The following is a 19147-nucleotide window of genomic DNA, read 5'->3' as shown; positions in this document are numbered from 1 at the left end:
GCAGGGCTGGGTGGGGGGGAGGAGGAGGGTTTGGGGGTAGGGAAGAGGTGTGTGGGGGAGGGGTGAGGGGTGAGGCAGGGGTGGGCAAAGAAGCTATTGCTGCCTGTGGGAGAGCATATGGATGTGATAGGAACAGGATAGTGGGCAGCTAGTTGCAGCATCAAAAGGAAGTGCTGGGAAGAGGAGAACAAGAAATGAGGGAAATAAAGAAGGGGAAAAGACAATGAATGTGCACTGGCAGGACTGAAGACATGAGTAGGGCTAGAGTGGGAAAGCAGGGAAGTGGACTGGTAGGTGGTGAACAGGGACTAGTGAAGGCTGGGGTCAAGGGGGATTACAGAAACGAAGGATATATTGCAGTGATGGTTCCCACCTGGGCAATACAGTAAATCTGGTACTCATAGGAAGAATCCAGAAGGTATGGGCTGTGACATGCTCATTTATGGGCTGTGACATGCTCATTTAAGTTGAGAGAACTTAGTGCTGAGAGGCATGCTCAGCAAATGCGAGGTCCAGATGTCTCTTGACTACAGTACGGTGGGTCATTCATATGGACAGACAGCTTGTTAGTAGTCATTCTCATGTAGAATGCAGCATTGTGGTCGCAGCTAAGCCAGTAGATCATGAGGCTGCTTTTACAAGTGGCCCTGCCTTTGACCAGATAGGTGATGCCCATGAGAGGACTGGGGGGGGGGGGGGGGGGGGGCAACAGGTCTTACATTGAGGTCAGCGTAAGTGTTGGAGAGAAGGCTCATGAATAGGATGGCATCATGTGGTCGCTCATTGCTGTACCATAGATTTGTTTGTAGGTGTTGCCTTCAAATAAGACATAATTGTGGATGATGATACAACTGGTCATGGTGTACAGGAAACAGGTTCTAAGTTCAGAGTCAGTCGGACTTGGGAAACATATTGTTCATTAGAAGCAAGGAAAGGGCACTGGGGACATTATTGGGGTGGGAGCTGGCATTGACAACGATGAGCAGCATGCAGGGTGGTAAAGGAAATGGAAATGTAGAGAGTCAGTACAGGAAATGATTAGTCCTCTTCATGTAAGAGGGTAGGTTGCGTAAAGTATACTGAAGGTGTTGGTCAACAAGGGCAGAGATTCTCTCTGAGGGGGCACAGTAACTAGCCACAATGAGATATCCTTGGTGGTTGGGTTTATGTGTGTTAGGAAGCATGTAGATATAGAAGATGAGAGTGTGAGAAATGGTGGGGCTGAGGAGAGAGAGATACTCAGGGGAGTTGATCTGGAATGGACCTAGGTATTTAAGGAGGGATTGGAGATATTACTAGATATCTGGAATGGGGCCAGTGTGGCAGGGACTGTAGATGGATGTATCTGACAGCTGATGGGGTCCATCTGCCTGGTAATCGCTATTTCGTAGTCACAGTTGTGGAGCCCTTGTCGGCAGGTAGGATTATAAGGCTAGGATCAGCTTTCATAGGGTGGATTGCTGTTCTTTCAGCAGATAAGAAATTGGTTTCCATGTTGAGAGATTTGAGGAATGATGTGAAACAAGGTTTGAGATTAGGAAATTCTGGAAAGTTAACAAGGGATGATCTGCGTGCAGTATAGGTTTTGAATTGAGTCTGATTGGTTTGTTGGTTTGGATAGTGATGAAAAAGTGTTTCCACTGCAGAGTGTGACAGAAGGAGAGAAGGTCTTTAACATGTCTATTATGACTGAATCTGAGAGTGGGACAAAGTATAATGCCTTTAGAAAGGACAAATACTTCTGTGAGAATGAGGTTTTTGGAGGAGAGGTTCATGATTGTGTTGTGGGTGAGTTTAGGCTCTGAGTTCTGTAAGATAGTGGAAAGTGAGTTTCTCAGGGTGTGCCAAGTTTGGTACAACTGAATGGCACATTTTGGTGGCTATGAGGGGGTTCACAGGAGGTTTGATGGAGGTTCTTGTAGTGGCGATGAATAGTGAGGGTCCAAATCTGGAATATGAGACCAATAGATTGTACAGTTTTTTAAGGTGGTGTTGTGAATGCTGTTCTAGTTCCTGGAAGGCAAGAGTTCAGTCTGGGAGATGGGATGCAGAAATTTGGGACTGCATAGCAGGAGGATTATATGGATGAAGCAGAGGCAGCACAAGGAGTTTGTGCCTGGTTTACATGGTCTAGCACACCTAGGTTGATGAGCATTATTGATTAACCAAAATTGAACAGATAAAAGTCAAAACAACCTTTGGTGAAATTAAAATCTACAGCGGCAACATTAGGAGTGCAATGGAAATTCCACTGTTAAATGCAGAAGAGAGAGCAGATAGGCATAAAGAGTACACTGAAGGCCTCTATGAGGGGGAGGAACTGTCTGACAGCGTGACAGAAGAAGAAACAGGAGTCGACTGGGAAGGGATATCAGAATCAGAATTTCTAAAATCAGTGAGGGAATTGGCAACAAAATGACTGATCACGTTGAAGTGTAGAACATATAAGACTGGCGATATACCATCAGACTTTTGGAAAAACATCATCCACACAAATCTGAAGACTGTGGCAGCCAACAGGTAAGAGTGTTATTGGGCAATCAGCTTAACAGCAAATGCATCCATGTTGCTGACAAGAAAAATATACAGAAGAATGGAAACAAAAATTGAGGAGCTGTTAGATGATGGTCATTAGGTGGTGATTATTTTCGTTTCAAAAAAGGTAAAGTCTCCAAAGAGGTTGGGCTGACTGTTGTTGATAATGGAAGCAAGATTAAAGAAAAATCAAGATATGTTCATAGGATTTGTGACCTGGAAAAAGCATTTGATAGTGTAAAATGGTGCAAGATGTTCAAAATTCTGAGAAAAATAGGCATTAGGTGTAGAAAAAATAGCGGTAATATATAATACGTACAAGAACCAAGAGGGAACAATAAGACTGGAACACAATGAATGAATTGCTCATATAAAAAGGGTATAATGTGGGGATTTGCCTTTACTATTCAATGTATAAACCAAAGAAGCAATGACAAAAATAAAAGACAAGTTCAAGAGTGTGATTTAAATTCAAGGTGAAGGGATATCAACGATTAGATTCACTGATGACATTGCTATCCTTAGTAAAAGTAAATAAGAATTTCAGGATCTGTTAAATGGAGTGAACAGTCCAATGAGTACTGAATATGGACAGATGTAAATCAAAGAAAGATGAAAGTAACGAGAAAGAGCAAACATGAGAACAGCAAGAAACATAACATCAGAACTGTGTATCAGAAAGTAGACAAAGTCACAGCAATGTGGTACTTAGGTGGCAAAAAACCAATAACAGATGGAGCAGGGAGGGCATAAAAAACAGAGTAACGCTGGCAAAAAGAGCACTCCTGGTCAAGAGGAGCCCACTAGTATTGAAAACAGGGCTTAGTCTGAGGAAGAACTCTCTAAGAATGTATGTTCTATGGTAGTGAAACATGGACTGTGGGAAATCCAGATCACAAGAGCATCAAAGCATCTGAGATGTGACACTACAGAAGAATGTTGAAAATTAGGTGGACTGATAAGGAAAGGAACAAAGTGGTTCTCCACAGAATACATGGTACACACTGGCAAGAAGAAAGGATAGGATGACAGAACATCTGTTAAGACATCAAGGAATAACTTCCATGGTACTAGACGAAACTGTAGAGGGTAAAAACTGTAGAGGAAAACAGAGATTGGAATGCAGCCAGAAAATAACTGAGGAATTGAGGATGTAAGTTGCAAGTGCTACTCTGAGATGAAAAGATTGGTACAGGAGAGGAAATTGTGACAGGCCACTTCAAACCATACGACAGATGACCTCTCTTTAAAAAAAGGGAGGGGGTATTGTTTGGGGAAGACAGCTTGGAGCTGGAGATGAGTAATTTGATGGTCAGATCATTTGGGGGGGAGATTCCATGAGCTAGGCAACAATGCAATAAAAGTATGAGGGACTGGGGTTCTGGCTAGGGATTGGAAAACCTTTCAGTATTGTCACAGAATAAGGATCTATGGTGGAGGGAAAAAAAAGTCCATAACATTACATAAAATATGTGTTTATATCACATAAACCTAAGCCTAAGCAAGGCAAACTATGTGAAGTATAGAGGGAAAAAGGTTGAGACAGTCACTGAAGGGGAGTGTGGTGCTGATGATTGGTTTCTGGGGCACTCAACTACACGGTCATCAGTGCCTCCACAAAGTCCCTATTTTTACACAGTCCGATCTAGCCACTGTCAGGAATGATGATGATGATGATGACGACGATGATGAAATGATGAGGACAATACAAACACCCAGTACCTGGGCAGAGAAAATCCCCAACCTGGACGGGAATTGTACCCGGGACCCCATGATCCAGAGGCACTACACCAGCCACTACACTACGAGCTGCGGAAGAAGAGCATTGTGATGAAAAATAAATGGACAACAGCTGCAAAAGGCACCATCAAACTAAATGATGCACTTGTAACCATGTCAACAAAAAAACAATATGAACGGAACTCCATAAGCAGGTAATTCCAGGGCAAGTGCGAATTTCACAACCACTCACCAGTGATGCAAATGCCCCCAGCAGGAAAACGTGGAGCCAAAGCCATTTAACTTAAGACTACAGAGCAATGGAAGGAAGTCATTTGATTGGATGATTCTTCTTTCACGCCATTTCCCACATCTGGCTGGGTTTACACCCCAAGAACAATACAAGGTAGGGGTTCAGTGATGGTTTCGGCAGATATATCATGGGATTCCATGAACTTTATGCTTACTCTACAATGTCACATTAATGCCAAGGATTATATGACCATTTTGGCTGATTAGGTCCATCCCACGGTACAATGTTTGTTCCCAAATGGTGATGCTGTGTTCCAAGATGATGAGGCCCCTGGTCACACAGTCCACACCACCCAGAACTTGTTTTGTGAGCACGAGAATGAATTGTCGCATATGCCATATTATTGAGCTTTTTTCATCTACTTTGGAGAGGATAGTGTGTGACTACTATCTACCTCCATCATCATTAAATGAATTTACAACAATTTTGAAGGAAGAATGGTATAATTCCATTGAAAATCATATAGGACCTGTATTTATATATTCGGAGATGACTGGAAGCTGTTTTGAATGCCAATTGGATTCCTAAGCTGCATTAGGCATGGTAATGTGTTGTGTTTTTGGTGTTTTCATATTCTTGTCCATCCCCTGTATCTAAATTATCTTTTGGGGATACTAATTTAGAATTAAAAGTATCAACTGAGCCAATCATTTCTCAAGACATTGCAATTTCACACAACTGCACTGTATGCAGCCTGTGGTGCAACACACATTATTACTGAATCAACTATGGAAATTCCTGCATAAAATAATATGCAAAATAAAGGAAAGGCAACCACTCACCTATAGCTGACTGATGTGTAATGCATAAAAACATACAAACGTAAACGGTATTTACACTAGCTTTCGAGCTCTTGCTCTTTCTGCAGTAAAAGTACAAACATTCACACACAAAACCACACACACACCCAAATGTACACACCCACAGCCATGGGGAGACTGTTGATTATCAATAGTAGTTGCCTGGGCAGATGGAAGAGGAGAGAGGTAGGTAAGGACGCATGAAGGGAGGAGAGGGTAGCAGGATGTTGTGAGGCATGTGTTTCGACAGGTAATTTAGGGACTAAACAAAAAATATGTGAAAAGTTCAGTGGGTAGAGCACATAGGAGATCCTGACACCAGCAACTCTCTGCTTTCATACCTTTTACTTATTCCGCAAACTCCACAAACCTACCCTCTCTCAGGTTTTTCCAACTGGTCTTTCCATTGGAGCTGGGTACACTGCTCCCACAGAACGAATTTCCGCCTTTGTTGACCAAAACCTCCAAACTACTGTTTGTACATCCCATCCTGTTTCAAGACAGCGCTCACTTCCTTCACCACCTTTCCATAGCTCCAGTCCCCTTACCACAAGACTCCTTGTTGATCACTGTGATTCAATGTCCTTATACTCCACCATTCCCCATGCCCATGGCCTTGTTGCTTAACTGTCATAGTCAACCACATTCTGATGCATAATTATTTATGTTTTGAAGATCAAATCTATGAACAAATCCCTGGTGCTATCATGGGTACTCGCATGGCACCATCCCATTCTAACTTATTTATGGATCATCTGCCGGAATCCTTCCTACCCAGTTAACACCCTAGCTCAGATTCCGTGACGACGTTTTCACAATCTGGACTCACAGCAGGGACAGTCTTGCTCTTTTGGCAGGGACAGTCTTGCTCTTTTGTCCATAACCTCAGTATCTATTCCAAGTACGTTTTATCTGGTATTTCTCAACTCAATGATCAACCTTCCTGGATGGTCTTTTCCACCTACACAGGTTGGAATTGTCTCTCCAGCATATCCCGTGCTCTTGTTGTGCCCCTGAACTAAACCTCCACTAACTTGTTTCCCACAGCCTCAGTCTAAATTTTCCCATCTCTCTACACCACTCGTTCCCTGTCCAGATTGTACACTGCCTTCTCCCACCACTTCACACCCCCTCATCATCTCTCATCTCTCTCCCTCTCTCCTCCTTTTCTCTCTTTCCTCCTTGTCTTCCTTTCAATCACCACCTTCCTCTCCTTTACTTCTCTCTCTCTCTCTCTCTCTCTCTCTCTCTCTCTCCCCCCCACCCCCAACCCTCTCTCTAGCTTGTATGTACTCTATTCTCTGAACTCCTTTATCTTGTTGTGCAGCTGTTGAGTCATCTGTCAAAAGATCTGCCTCACACCATCCTACTATACCCTCCCTACCTCATGCATCCTTCCCTGCCCCCTCCCCACCACCATCTACCCAGACAACTGTTATTGATAATCAATGATTAATCTCGGTCCAGCCATAGGTGTGTGTATTTCGGTGTCTGTCTGGATGTGTTTGTGAATGTGTACTTTTATTAAAGAGAGAGAGAGTGAGAGAGTTCAAAAGCTCATGTAAGTACTGTTTTCTGTTGCATGTTTCTATGCGCCGCCCCTCAGTCAGCTACAGGTGAGTTGTTGCCTTTCCTTTATTTTTCGTATTATTAGTAAATCAGATTCACAGTGTTGTCCTCATCGTTTCATCATCATTCGGGAAAAGCAGCAAGACTGGACAGTGAAAAGATTGGGAATTTGTACGGGCACTGATGACTGTACAGCTGAATGCCCCACAAATCAAAAATCATCATCATCATCATCATCATCAACAACAACAGCAACAACAACAACAACAAATATGCCCATCCCAGGCACCTACTTCCCTGGGACTAGTGACCTGCAATGAAGAATGTCTGCATAAAAAAATTTCAATAACTCTACTGAGCTCAGCTTGCCCCTCGGTCTCCATAGTTCATCATCATAGTTCTTTTGTAAATTTTATTACACATTAGCTGACCACATCACTTGTTGTATATATGTCTCTCATTTTGCTACATTCTAAAAGCCCACTTCCTTTTGTGTAATTCACCTGTCTTAGGTGACAGATGGTCTGTCCTAGAGGGTTCCACAAATCTCTGCCCACCATGGCTCTGCCTTTTAGCTGACACAAGAACACTTATCTGATTAAATGTAGTGTGCACTGTGACAAAAAAATACAGAAGCTGTTTGCATGGAAGGTCTAACAATGCTCACTTTGGGCTGGACCAATGGCATGCATGTCATTCTGTTGCTGGCTTCGAGAAACCATAAATACTTTAGACTACCATAGGTATGTAAACAGTTTAATTGGAATGGCAATTGACAAAATGTGTTGCTATCGGAGAAGTCTGCTTAATGACTGAGTTTTATCTCTGTGGTTCAAAGCATCAAAGGCTGGCACAAGTTTGGTCGCCAGTTCTCCCACTCAGCCTAGCTCACCCAAAACTGTATGATTATGTCCTTATTTCCCAGCTTAAGTGAAGAGGAATTTAGTGTCCCAACCAAGCACTTCAGAATCTGAGGACACACCACATCTGATAGTGACATTGCCGATTCTGAAATCACATTTAGATCGTCACCACTACATTGCTGCCAGAGCCTCCAACCAGATCTGGAAGTTTGGACTGGTTTTGTGGTAGATCCGTAATTTTTTCAATTAGACAGTTATCTGGTAACTAAACATGTGTGGACAAGACAGACTAAAAAACAGTTTATTAAAATCATTTAGTAAATTGGATAGCAGCCAGTCAAGGAGCTTATTGCATCCCAACCCATTTACCAATGGCGCGCCCAGGACAAGTGTGAGCACCATCTGTTTAGTAGGGTACACTAGCACTGCTCATTTCCTCCAACTTTGGTTTCTTGTGAACCGCCAACATGATCTGATGGAGTGGTGAATGACATTCAAGTTTGTCACTGGTTACTGTAGTACCAGAATGCTTTGGAATGTGAAATGTCTCATGCACAAAAATAAAGCACCAAAGGCAGCCACAATCATTTGTTTGGTAAGGGCAATAAAAATACCAGGATTTTGAAAGAAGGCAATTAAAAACATAAAGTTAGGAATACAGAAACAGTTGATTTATCAAGTCAAAAGACATATGACAAGGTCCTTAAACTGTGTCCTGTACCTAGAAGGTACAACACTGTCTACAGTTTTGTTTGTGCAGGTATGGCTTCTCTTAGTTCAGTACTCTCTGTGAGTTCTCTAAGAAACACATTCAGTGATCTATGAAAATCTTTTAATCAATCACTTTTTGTACCATTTTTCTCTTATTTGCATTTTCACACTCTCCTTTCACCACATCTAGGATAAGCTCTACTGCACAGTGTAATTCTTGATTCATCATCACGCAGTGAATCACTTTGAAGTACACACTCCATAGCCCACTTCCAGTTTTCTCATTTAGAAAAGTTTCTAAATCCCTTGTCACTTGACTAAATTACTAACATAGTGTGAACCAGTCTTAAGGTAACACTGGGTTAGCAACCCACTTTCTTGTTTATTTGCTACTTGGATCAATTCTTACTGCTGACGACCTCTGCACTTTACAACAAGACTGCTCTAGACAATCTTTGAATAGACTTTATGACAATCTCCACACTATTGTAAGTTACAGCACTACTTCTTACTTTGTAACCTGCTTGTTTCTTAACAAAATTCATACAAGCAAGTCATAAAAATGTAAATTTCCTTCCCATCTACATCTTGAAACAAATATTAATTACAATATTATTAAACTATTCTAATGTACTTCTTGCTGGTTCTGATTAGGACAGTGCTGTTGAATTGTCCTCATATATGCCCATGAGTTACTATGTGTCAAGTACCAGCTACACACAAAACCGAGAGAAAGATACAGGTAATCACAGAAAAGAGATGAAATTAATTTAAACTTCAATTACATAACTGAAAGAAACAGATAATATATTTTATGAATGTTTGTTTACTGTATTTATGAAGCTTATCTTTAGTAAGTAATTAATTATTGAATAAAATTATCTACTGTACTCACAGATATTGCACATAATTCTTTATTAGTTGAACTAGGATTCCACTGTGCTGCTCCAACTTCATATTTACTGTGTCTAGGAACTTTGTGAAGAGCATCCGATGGATCATTTAAATTTTTAACTGCTAAATATCTACGCCTGCAAATTAAATTACACGCTGTATTATAAATCAAATGTTAAATCTATGCTACTGTTTAAAATAACATATTAAATTAATGGGTTGTAAAATAAGAATAAATATAGAAAAAATAAAAACAAAATATGTACAACTGCTCATACGTTACAAATACTGCTTCAGTTTCAAAGTTCTTTTATTACCACACGACCGGTTTCGGGCTCTTAAAGCCCATCTTCAGGTGTCGTAACTTGGTGCTGTGGCCCCCGGGCTCTACAATTGAAGTGGTATTTTCAATTTCTGGTACAACGCTCAGTTGCAGAGGTTCCTCCAACAGAACTTTTTGTACAACTGTTCAGTCAGAGCTAATCACAGAACAAGTCTCTCTCTCTCTCTCTCTCTCTCTCTCTCTCTCTCTCTCCCCCCACCCCCACCCCCCCCACATATGTGTGTGTGTGTGTGTGTGTGTGTGTGTGTGTGTGTTTTGCAAATCACATTTAAGTGCCTGGCAGAGCGTTCATCAAACCAAATAATGTTGATCACACTGTATCAACAAAGGCGCGGGTGTGCGCGCGCGCACGCACACACACACACACACACACACACACACACACACACACACACACACACACACACACACACACACATTACATTAAGCTGTGGACAAGATTGAGGCTGAGGTACAGTATGAGACAACCAGATAACAGTTTCACTTCCCATAATTCAGTGAATGCTTATCTCACTGACTCATGACTATGCTCCACAACAGCAAGGCAACAATACAGAGTAGCATAGTGCACATCTAAAAAAATTGCAACACCCAGTAAGTATGACCCCCATGAATCAAAATGCAGATAGTGTGTACAATATACCAGAAATACTTGATTAAAACAGCAACGATGGAGAACACACAGGCTTATCAATATTCTCTCGAGTGACCAGAAAGGTCAAAAAGTGATGAGCCATCAAAGTGGAAATGTGAGACCATATGACAGAATGTCTTTTCAATGTCTAAATGGAATGTTTGGTATCAGTAATTTAGGAAAACCACTAAAACCTAAATTCAGATAGCCAGAAGGGGATCTGAACCATTTCCTAACAGAATTTCAACAGTGGTTAAAATATGGCTTCCCGGCCATTGACCTTCTTGTGCAAATGCACACGCTATCCCCAAACTCTTACGGGACTTGGTAGATTAATCTGCCACGAGTAATGAGTATGATGGGCAAACATCTATTAGGCGCACTACAAATGTAGTAGTGTGGACGTGTTGGGAATGTGGGTATCACGGGGAGCATGCAAGGGATAAGTCCCTGCAGGCACACTACCCACTGTGCTCTCGGTGGCTCAGATGGATAGAGCGTCTGCCATGTAAGCAGGAGATCCCGGGTTCGAGTCCCGGTCGGGGCACACATTTTCAACATGTCCCCAATGAAGTATATCAACGTTTGTTTGCAGCTAGGGTGTCCATTTAATTATCATTTCATACATTTTAAAATTTAATTTAATGCACAAGAAATCACTGTCTGTCATTTATCTTGTGCATGTAAATATGTGAACTTTGTATATGTGTACCTGTTTGTAAAGGAAAAGAGGCATTGCAGTGCACACTGAGCACAACCAGTAATTTAAAAAAAATAACATAAGTAATATCCCTCATATGCCTGGATATCAGGGGCAGAGCTTAGGATATGTACTGATTAGTAATTTAAGACAGATTTTTATTCACCCAAATTGGCAATACACGATTATTCACCCAAATTGGCAATACACGAGGAAGCTGCTTTGTAATGCGGTGCTGTTCAGTGGCAGTCAGGAGGAATCGGTAGGTCATTTGCTTTCTGTGTGACACGGCAGCCTTTCAAACATAATCTTCCGTATATTGGCTATTTCTACCATAGACACATAACATAATCAACCTTCATCACAGCCACGGGCCACCAGAGCAGCAGCACTACATCGAGAAGCAGCTCCTTCCTGAGTCACCAATGTGCCCCAATTAAATTTCATCAAAATTTACAATCAAAAAAGAAGATCACCTCCCTTCCTATCCATCCTTTGACACTAAATCACACGATGAAATTTATTTATGGTCCTTTTACGGAACCATATGGACAAGAGTGAAGACAAGATTGGCAAAATGTAGTGTTTTCAGACAAGTCTCATTCCAATATACTTCAGAATGATAACTGTGTATTGTTTTAGATGCTGCTGAGGTGACCACAGTCTGGCAAACCACACAATTGAACTGCATAACAGCTTAACACCAAACAAGATGATGGTTGGTTGGTTTGTTTGGGAGATTAAAGGGACCAGACTGCTATGGTCATCGGTCTCTTTTTCCAAAAAACTAAAACCACGCAAAGAGAATAAAAAGAAACGAACAACTGGAAAGACGGCAGACGACACAGGACAAGAAAGACTCAGACAGAGATCAGACGAAACAAATTAAAATCACACAGAGTGTGAAGGTGGTTGGCAGACCATAAGAGATAAAAAAGGAAAAGCCAGCCACCGAGAACACATTAAAAACTCAGTTTAAAAACCGTAGGCCAAAGGCCAGAATCAACACAAAACAATAAAATAAAACATAAACACTCAGATTAAACGATAAAAACCCCCTACCTGAATAAAACGCAAAACTAAGCCAGCCATAGCAGGGTCATCAGTTAAAAGGGCAGGGAGCATATCAGGCAGCGCTAATGTCTGCCTGAGCACAGCTAAAAGGCGACACTCCAACAAAATGTGGACCACAGATAAAACGGAGCCGCAGCGACATAGAGGTGGGTCCTCACGGCGCAATAAGTGGCGGTGCGTCAGCCGAGTGTGCCCAATGCGCAGCCGGCAGAGGACAACAGACTCCTGACTGGAGACCCGCATGGACGACCGCCACACAGTCGTCACCACCTTGATAGGGCGAAGTTTGTTGGGCATGGGCAGGTTGCCCCATTCAGTGTCCCACAGGTCGAAAATTTTGCAGCATAAGATTGCCCGCAAATCAGTCGCCGGAAGGCCAATCTCCAGAGATGGTGCACTGGTGGCCTCTTTCACCAGGCGGTCAACATTTTCATTGCCGGGTATCCCAACATGGCCTGGGGTCCACACAAAGACCACAGAGTGGCCGCAATGGGCAAGATTATGCAGGGACTCCTGGATAGCCATCACCAGGCGAGAACGAGGGAAACACTGGTCGAGGGTTCGTAAACTGCTCAGGGAATCACTACAGATCACGAAGGACTCACCTGAGCAGGAGTGGATATACTCTAGGGTACGAAAGATGGCGACCAGCTCAGCAGTGTAAACGCTGCAGCCAGCCAGCAATGAACTTTGTTCGGAATGGTCCCCTAGAGTTAGCGCATAACCGACACGACCAGCAACCATCGAGCCGTCAGTGTAAACAATGCCAGAGCCCTGATACGTTGCGAGGATGGAAAGAAAGCGGCGGCGGAAGCCCTCCGGAGGGACTGAGTCCTTCGGGCCCTGTGCCAATTCCAGCTGAAGGCGAGGGCAAGGCACACACCACAGGGGTGCACGTAGAGGTGCCCGGAAAGGAGGCAGTAGAGGTAATGCCCCAAGCCCAGAGAGAAGTTCTCAGACGCGGACCACGATTGTACATGCAGCCCTAGGCCGACGTTCTGGAAGATGGACGTGCTACTGTGGGAATAGCAGCCGATAGTTAGGATGCCCGGGCAAGCTGAAAACATGGGCAGCATAAGCGGACAGCAAACGTTGGCGCTGTAACCGCAGTGGAGGGACACCCGCCTCCACAAGTATACTGTCCACTGGGCTGGTCCAGAAAGCACCAGTGGTAAGGCGTATCCCACTGTGGAGGATAGGGTCCAGCACCAGCAATGCAGATGGGGATGCTGAGCCATAAGCCAGGCTCCCATAATCCAGCCGGGACTGGATTAACGCCTGGTAGAGCAGCAAACAGGGTAGATCGGTCGGCGCCCCAGCGGGTGTGGCTCAAGAATCGCAGAGCATTTAGATGCCGCCAACACACCTGTTTAAGCTGCCGAATATGAGGTAGCCAAGTCAACTGGGCATCAAAAACCACACCCAAAAACCTATGTGTCTCCACCACAGCAAGAAGTTCGCCATCAAGATAAAGCCGTGGCTCCGGGTGAACAGTGCGTCGCCGGCAGAAATGCATAACGCAGGTCTTGGCCGCCGAAAACTGGAACCCATGAGCTACAGCCCAAGTCTGCGCCTTACGGATAGCGCCCTGTAGCTGACGTTCAGCAGCTGCAATGCCAATAGAGCTGTAGTAAAGGCAGAAGTTGTCAGCATACAGGGAAGTGGACACAGAATTTCCCACCGCTGCAGCAAGCCCGTTTATTGCAACTAAAAACAGGCAGACACTGAGGACAGATCCCTGTGGTACCCCGTTCTCCTGGACTCGGGAGGAACTATGGGAGGCCACGACTTGCACGCGGAAGGTACGATACGACAGAAAATTTCGAATAAAGATCGGCAGAGGGCCCCGAAGACCCCATCCATGAAGCGTAGAAAGGATGTGATGACGCCATGACGTATCGTACGCCTTCCGCATGTCGAAAAAGACAGCGACCAGGTGCTGAAAACGGGCAAAGGCAGTACTGATGGCCGATTCCTGGCTCACCAGATTGTCGGCGGTGGAGCGGCCTTTACAGAACCCACCCTGAGACGGAGCCAGAAGGCCCCGAGACTCCAGTACCCAGTTCAACTGCCGGCTCACCATCCGTTCAAGCAACTTGCAAAGAACATTGGTGAGGCTAATGGGACGGTAGCTGTCCACCTCCAAAGGGTTCTTGCCCGGTTTCAGAATGGAGATAACAATACTTTCCCGCCATTGCGATGGAAACTCACCCTCGACCCAAATACGGTTGTAAAGGTCGAGGAGCCATCGCTGGCAGTCCACTGAAAGGCACTTCAGCATCTGACAGTGGATGCCATCTGGCCCAGGAGCAGTATCAGGGCAAGCGGCTAGGGCACTGCGAAATTCCCAATCACTGAATGGAACATTGTACGATTCTGGGTGATGGGTGCGAAACGAAGCGCTCCGACGTTCCATCCGCTCTTTAATGGAGCGGAAGGCCAGGGGGTAATTCTCAGAAGTGGAACTCATAGCAAAATGCTCCGCCAAGCAGTTTGCAATGATGTCAGAGTCAGTACAGACTGCTCCATTCAGTGAGAGCGCAGGGACGCTGACAGAGGTCCGATAGCCGTAGGCACGTCGAATCTTGGCCCAGACCTGCGATGGAGTGACATGGAGGCCAATGGTGGACTCATACCGCTCCCAGCACTCCTGCTTGCCTTGGCAGATAAGGAGGCGGGCTCGCGCACGCAGCCGTTTGAAGGTGATAAGGTGGTCTACGGAGGATGTCGCTTGTGACGCTGGAGCGCCCGCCGGCGATCTTTAATCGCTTCAGCGATCTCAGGCGACCACCAAGGCACAGTCCGCTGCCGAGAGGACCCAGAAGAACAGGGAATGGCAGATTCGGCGGCAGTAACGATGCCAGTGGCGATCGATTGAACCACCGCATCAATGTCATCATTAGAGAGAGGCTCAATAGCGGCAGTGGAGGAGAACAAGTCCCAGTCAGCCTTATTCATAGCCCATCTGCTAGGGCGCCAAGAAAAGTGTCACTGTGGCAGTGACAGAAATATTGGAAAGTGGTCACTACCACACAGGTCGTCATGCACTCTCCATTGTACAGACGGTAAGAGGCTAGGGCTGCAGATCGAAAGGTCGATGATGGAGTACGTACCATGCGCCACGCTGAAGTGTGTGAAGGAACCATCATTTAAAAGCAAAAGATCGAGCTGTGCCAAGAAAAGCTCAATGGTGGCGCCTCGACCTGTCACCACCAACCCGCCCCACAGAGGGTTATGGGCGTTGAAGTCGCCCAGTAACAAGAAAGGTGGCGGCAATTGGGCTACCAGTGCAGCCAGGACATGCTGCGCAACATCACCATCCGGTGGAAGGTACAGACTGCAGACGGTAACAGCCTGTGGCGTCCACATCCAAACAGCGACAGCCTCTAAATGTGTTTGTAGAGGGACAGACTCGCTGTGAAGAGAGTTAAGGACATATATGCAGACGCCACCAGACACCCTTTCATAAGCTGCCCGGTTCTTATAATAATCCAGAGAGCCACGGAGGGCGGGGGTTCGCATTGCTGGAAACCAAGTTTCGTGAAGAGCAATGCAGAAGAAAGGGTGAAGGCTGATAAGTTGTCAGAGCTCAGCTAGATGGTGGAAGAAACCGCTGCAGTTCCACTGGAGGATGGTATTGTCCATGTCTGAGAAAGGCGTAACGGGACTTGGAAGGCAGATTACGCCGCTGGGTCACCTGCTGCCTCCGATTGAGCACCTGTGCTAGTGCTATCCATTGTGTCTGAGGGACCAGCGAGATCGAGGTCCTCAGCGGACGCCAGAATCTCCACCTCGTCCTCAGATGCAGAGCTGGAAGGTTGCAGTGGGCTGGCTGCCACCACGAGTTCCTTGGCTTAGAGCTCTTCTTCTTGGGTTTCTCACACTGCTCCTTGGGTTTCACTGGCTGGGAGGACTTCACCGATTCAGTCTCCGGGACAGAGGAGGATCGTGAAGCCCTACGACCAGCTGATTGTGGGCACTTACGCCACTGTCGGTCGCCAGCCTTCCCGCTGGTGGAAACCTGGGAAGGGAGGGACCCAAGTGACCCCTTGCGAGCGTGAGAAGCCGAAGAAGTGGGACACTTCTCCGGCTTAGAAGCGGGGACGGATGTCCCCGATGGGTGGGATGGTGTTGCTCCTGAGGTAGGTGGCACAGGAGCAACCCGGTGGGCAGAGCCCCCCACTGGCGAGGGGGCAGGAGGAGTTGTACTACTCGTCGATCCAACCGGAATTCGAGAAACTGATGGGGCTAGCACAGGTGTTGTAGCAGCGGCGTAGGAAGATGTCATTCTCACAGGATGGAGTCGGTCGTATTTCCTTTTGGCCTCAGTATAAGTCAGTCGGTCCAGGGTCTTGTATTCCATGATTTTACACTCTTTCTGGAAGATTCGGCAGTGTGCGAGCAAGGTGAATGGTGCTCCCCGCAGTTGACACAGATGGGAGGCGGGGCACATGGAGTATTGGGATGTGATGGGCGTCCGCAATATCGACATGTGAGGCTGGAAGTGCAGCGGGAAGACATATGTCCGAACTTCCAGCATTTTAAGCACCGCATAGGGGGAGGGATATAGGGCTTGACGTCACATCAGTAGACCATCACCTTGACCTTTTCCGGTACTGTATCCCCCTCGAAGACCAAGATGAAGGCACCAGTAGCAATCTGATTTTCCTTCGGACCCCGATGAACGCGCCGGACGAAATGTACACCTCGGCGCTCTAAATTGGTGCGCAGCTCGTCATCAGACTGCAAAAGAAGATCCCTATGGTAAATAACTCCCTGGACCATATTTAAACTCTTATGGGGTGTGATCGTAACGGCAACATCCCCCAACTTGTCACAAGCAAGTAACCGTCGTGACTGGGCAGAGGATGCCGTTTGTATCAGGACTGACCCAGAGCATATTTTGGACAAGCCCTCCATCTTCCCCAAACTTGTCCTCTAAATGCTCGACGAAGAACTGAGGCTTTGTGGAGAGAAAAGACTCCCCATCAGCTCTCATACAAACTAAGAATCGGGGCGAATAACTGCTACTGCGATCCTGAGACTTACGTTCCTCCCATGGTGTGGCCAGGGAGGGGAATGTTTTTGGATCATACTTCTGAGCATTAAATTGAGCCTGAGAACGCTTAGAGACTGCTGGCGGCTGGCCACCAGTGAGAGACGATGTACCACGCTTCATTGCGGGTCATCCGCCCTGATGCCACCTACTCCGACCAAGGGCCCTCCCAACGGGTGCCACCCAGCCGCAGCAAGAGCCACCTGGCAGGATGGCTGTTGCCGGGAGTCCCGATACCCCAGGAGGATAGGCATCTACTCCTTAGCATACGTGGGGAGTTAACGGCGCAGGCATCAGTAGAGCATCGCTGTGTTGTCAGGGGGCTACAACTAACAGGGTACATGGCGGCCCCACCACAACGGACTGGCTACCGTGCTGGATGTTAGGTAACATGTGGTCCATGGTCGCCGTCAGTGCAGAAAGAGGCACCACACAGTGCAAGGTGTAATCTGCACGCAGAAACTTAGTCATGCCCAAGAGATGGAGAGTGGGCTGGACTGCAATTCAACGGCGAATAAGCTGGCGAAAGGTCTGATTGCAAGATGGACACAATGCACCAAGTAAGGCGCCCTTCCCCAATCGGCTCGCTCTTTGGAAAAATTTTGAGATATGGAGGTTAAATCTGATAGGGGACCATCACATAAGGCCGAAACGTTTGAGACTCCTTTTAGTCGCCTCTTACGACAGGCAGGAATACCGCGGGCCTATTCTTACCCCTGAACCCGCAGGGAGCAAACAAGATGATTCAAGGTACCAATGGAGTATGGATTCATACATACTGAAGACAAAAGAGACAGCAACTGTAACAAAAGTTAGATTTTTGAGCCTCACCTTCATGCAATCTACAAGTATTTCAGCAGGACAATGCACTGTTAGACATGGCAAGGAATATGCAAACTGTTGATACCAATGTTTTCTTGGCCTGAAAAGTGTCTCGCCCATTTAACATATCTAATAACTTTCAGATGTCTTGATTACACTTTTTATTATTTCGAAAATCGCCTAAGCAGAAGCAACCACCAGTAAAATAGATATGACATATACAGGAACATCCACTGAACATGTAGTAAACGGATTCACAAGGCATAATATCAGTTTGGAGCTAAAAAACCTAACAGTAAATTATAGAACAAATTGTGACATATGACTGAGGCCAGGGGTGACAAGTAAGAGGGCACAGGAGTTTACAGGATTAAGTGTGGTGATTGTGAAAAATTTTATGTAGGACACACTGGTAGGTCCTTCAAAAACATTTTAGAGAGCATATGTATGACATCAATGAAGGCAGTATAAAAAGGCATCTTTTACAAAGAAACTACAAGCTAAGCAAAATTCAAACCAATCTTAAAATTCTGCACAATGTCCGTAAGGATTTACTATTAAATAAACATGAAGAATTGTAGATTTATCAGAGCAAAACAAATTTTTCATCAGAAATACTAGACAAACAAATATGACAGCAATTCAAAAGGCAACAGCAAACTATAAGTATTAAATACAATTAACATGTCAGGAATTTGAATCTCCTGGGGAGTGAAGATGCACTCTGAGAAAGTTCGGGCATATGCCGACAGATGGCATGACAACCTGAGTAAGAAAGGCAGTCGCAACAAAATGACTGCGTCCCTAGCTGTGTGCACTGTAGAAGAACAGTGAGTCGGAGGGTGTAAAATCTCAACAAATCCATAGAAGGATGGTGTAAAGGCATGGAGGTAGTTGCATTAATGAGAGAAGAGTGTACGAGTGGGTGATGCCTTTAAAAGTGGTCATACGTCAGCCACAGATAAGCAATGGTCTGATCATCCCAGGACGGCCGTTACTGATGAGAATGTGGCATGCACTGATGCCATGATTTGTGAGAATTGGTGTATTTCTGTAGAAGCTTTAGCCAGGGTACTGAGTATACATCAGTGTCAGATCTGCTCCTACCAATACT

General features: G+C 45.3%; 1 protein-coding gene and 1 non-coding gene across 5 annotated transcripts in view; one reads left to right on the top strand and one right to left on the bottom strand.

Moving 5' to 3' along the window:
* LOC126483988 (GATOR complex protein WDR59) overlaps nucleotides 1-19147 on the bottom strand; it is a 292472-nt gene that overhangs the window by 225371 nt on the left and 47954 nt on the right. For all 4 annotated transcript variants that reach the window (XM_050107289.1, XM_050107291.1, XM_050107292.1 and 1 more), the window contains exon 3: nucleotides 9406-9541. In XM_050107289.1, coding sequence (XP_049963246.1) covers nucleotides 9406-9541 — 136 coding nt within the window. The remainder of the gene's footprint in view (nucleotides 1-9405; nucleotides 9542-19147) is intronic.
* On the top strand, nucleotides 10854-10928 carry Trnat-ugu (transfer RNA threonine (anticodon UGU)). The gene has a single exon. It is a non-coding gene; the product is annotated as a tRNA-Thr (tRNA).

Source organism: Schistocerca serialis, chromosome 6 (genome assembly GCF_023864345.2).
Source record: "Schistocerca serialis cubense isolate TAMUIC-IGC-003099 chromosome 6, iqSchSeri2.2, whole genome shotgun sequence".
In the NCBI taxonomy this organism is placed as follows: Eukaryota; Metazoa; Arthropoda; class Insecta; order Orthoptera; family Acrididae; genus Schistocerca; species Schistocerca serialis.
The sequence above is the reverse complement of the archived record's forward strand: the minus strand, read 5'-3'. Positions and strand labels throughout refer to the sequence as shown.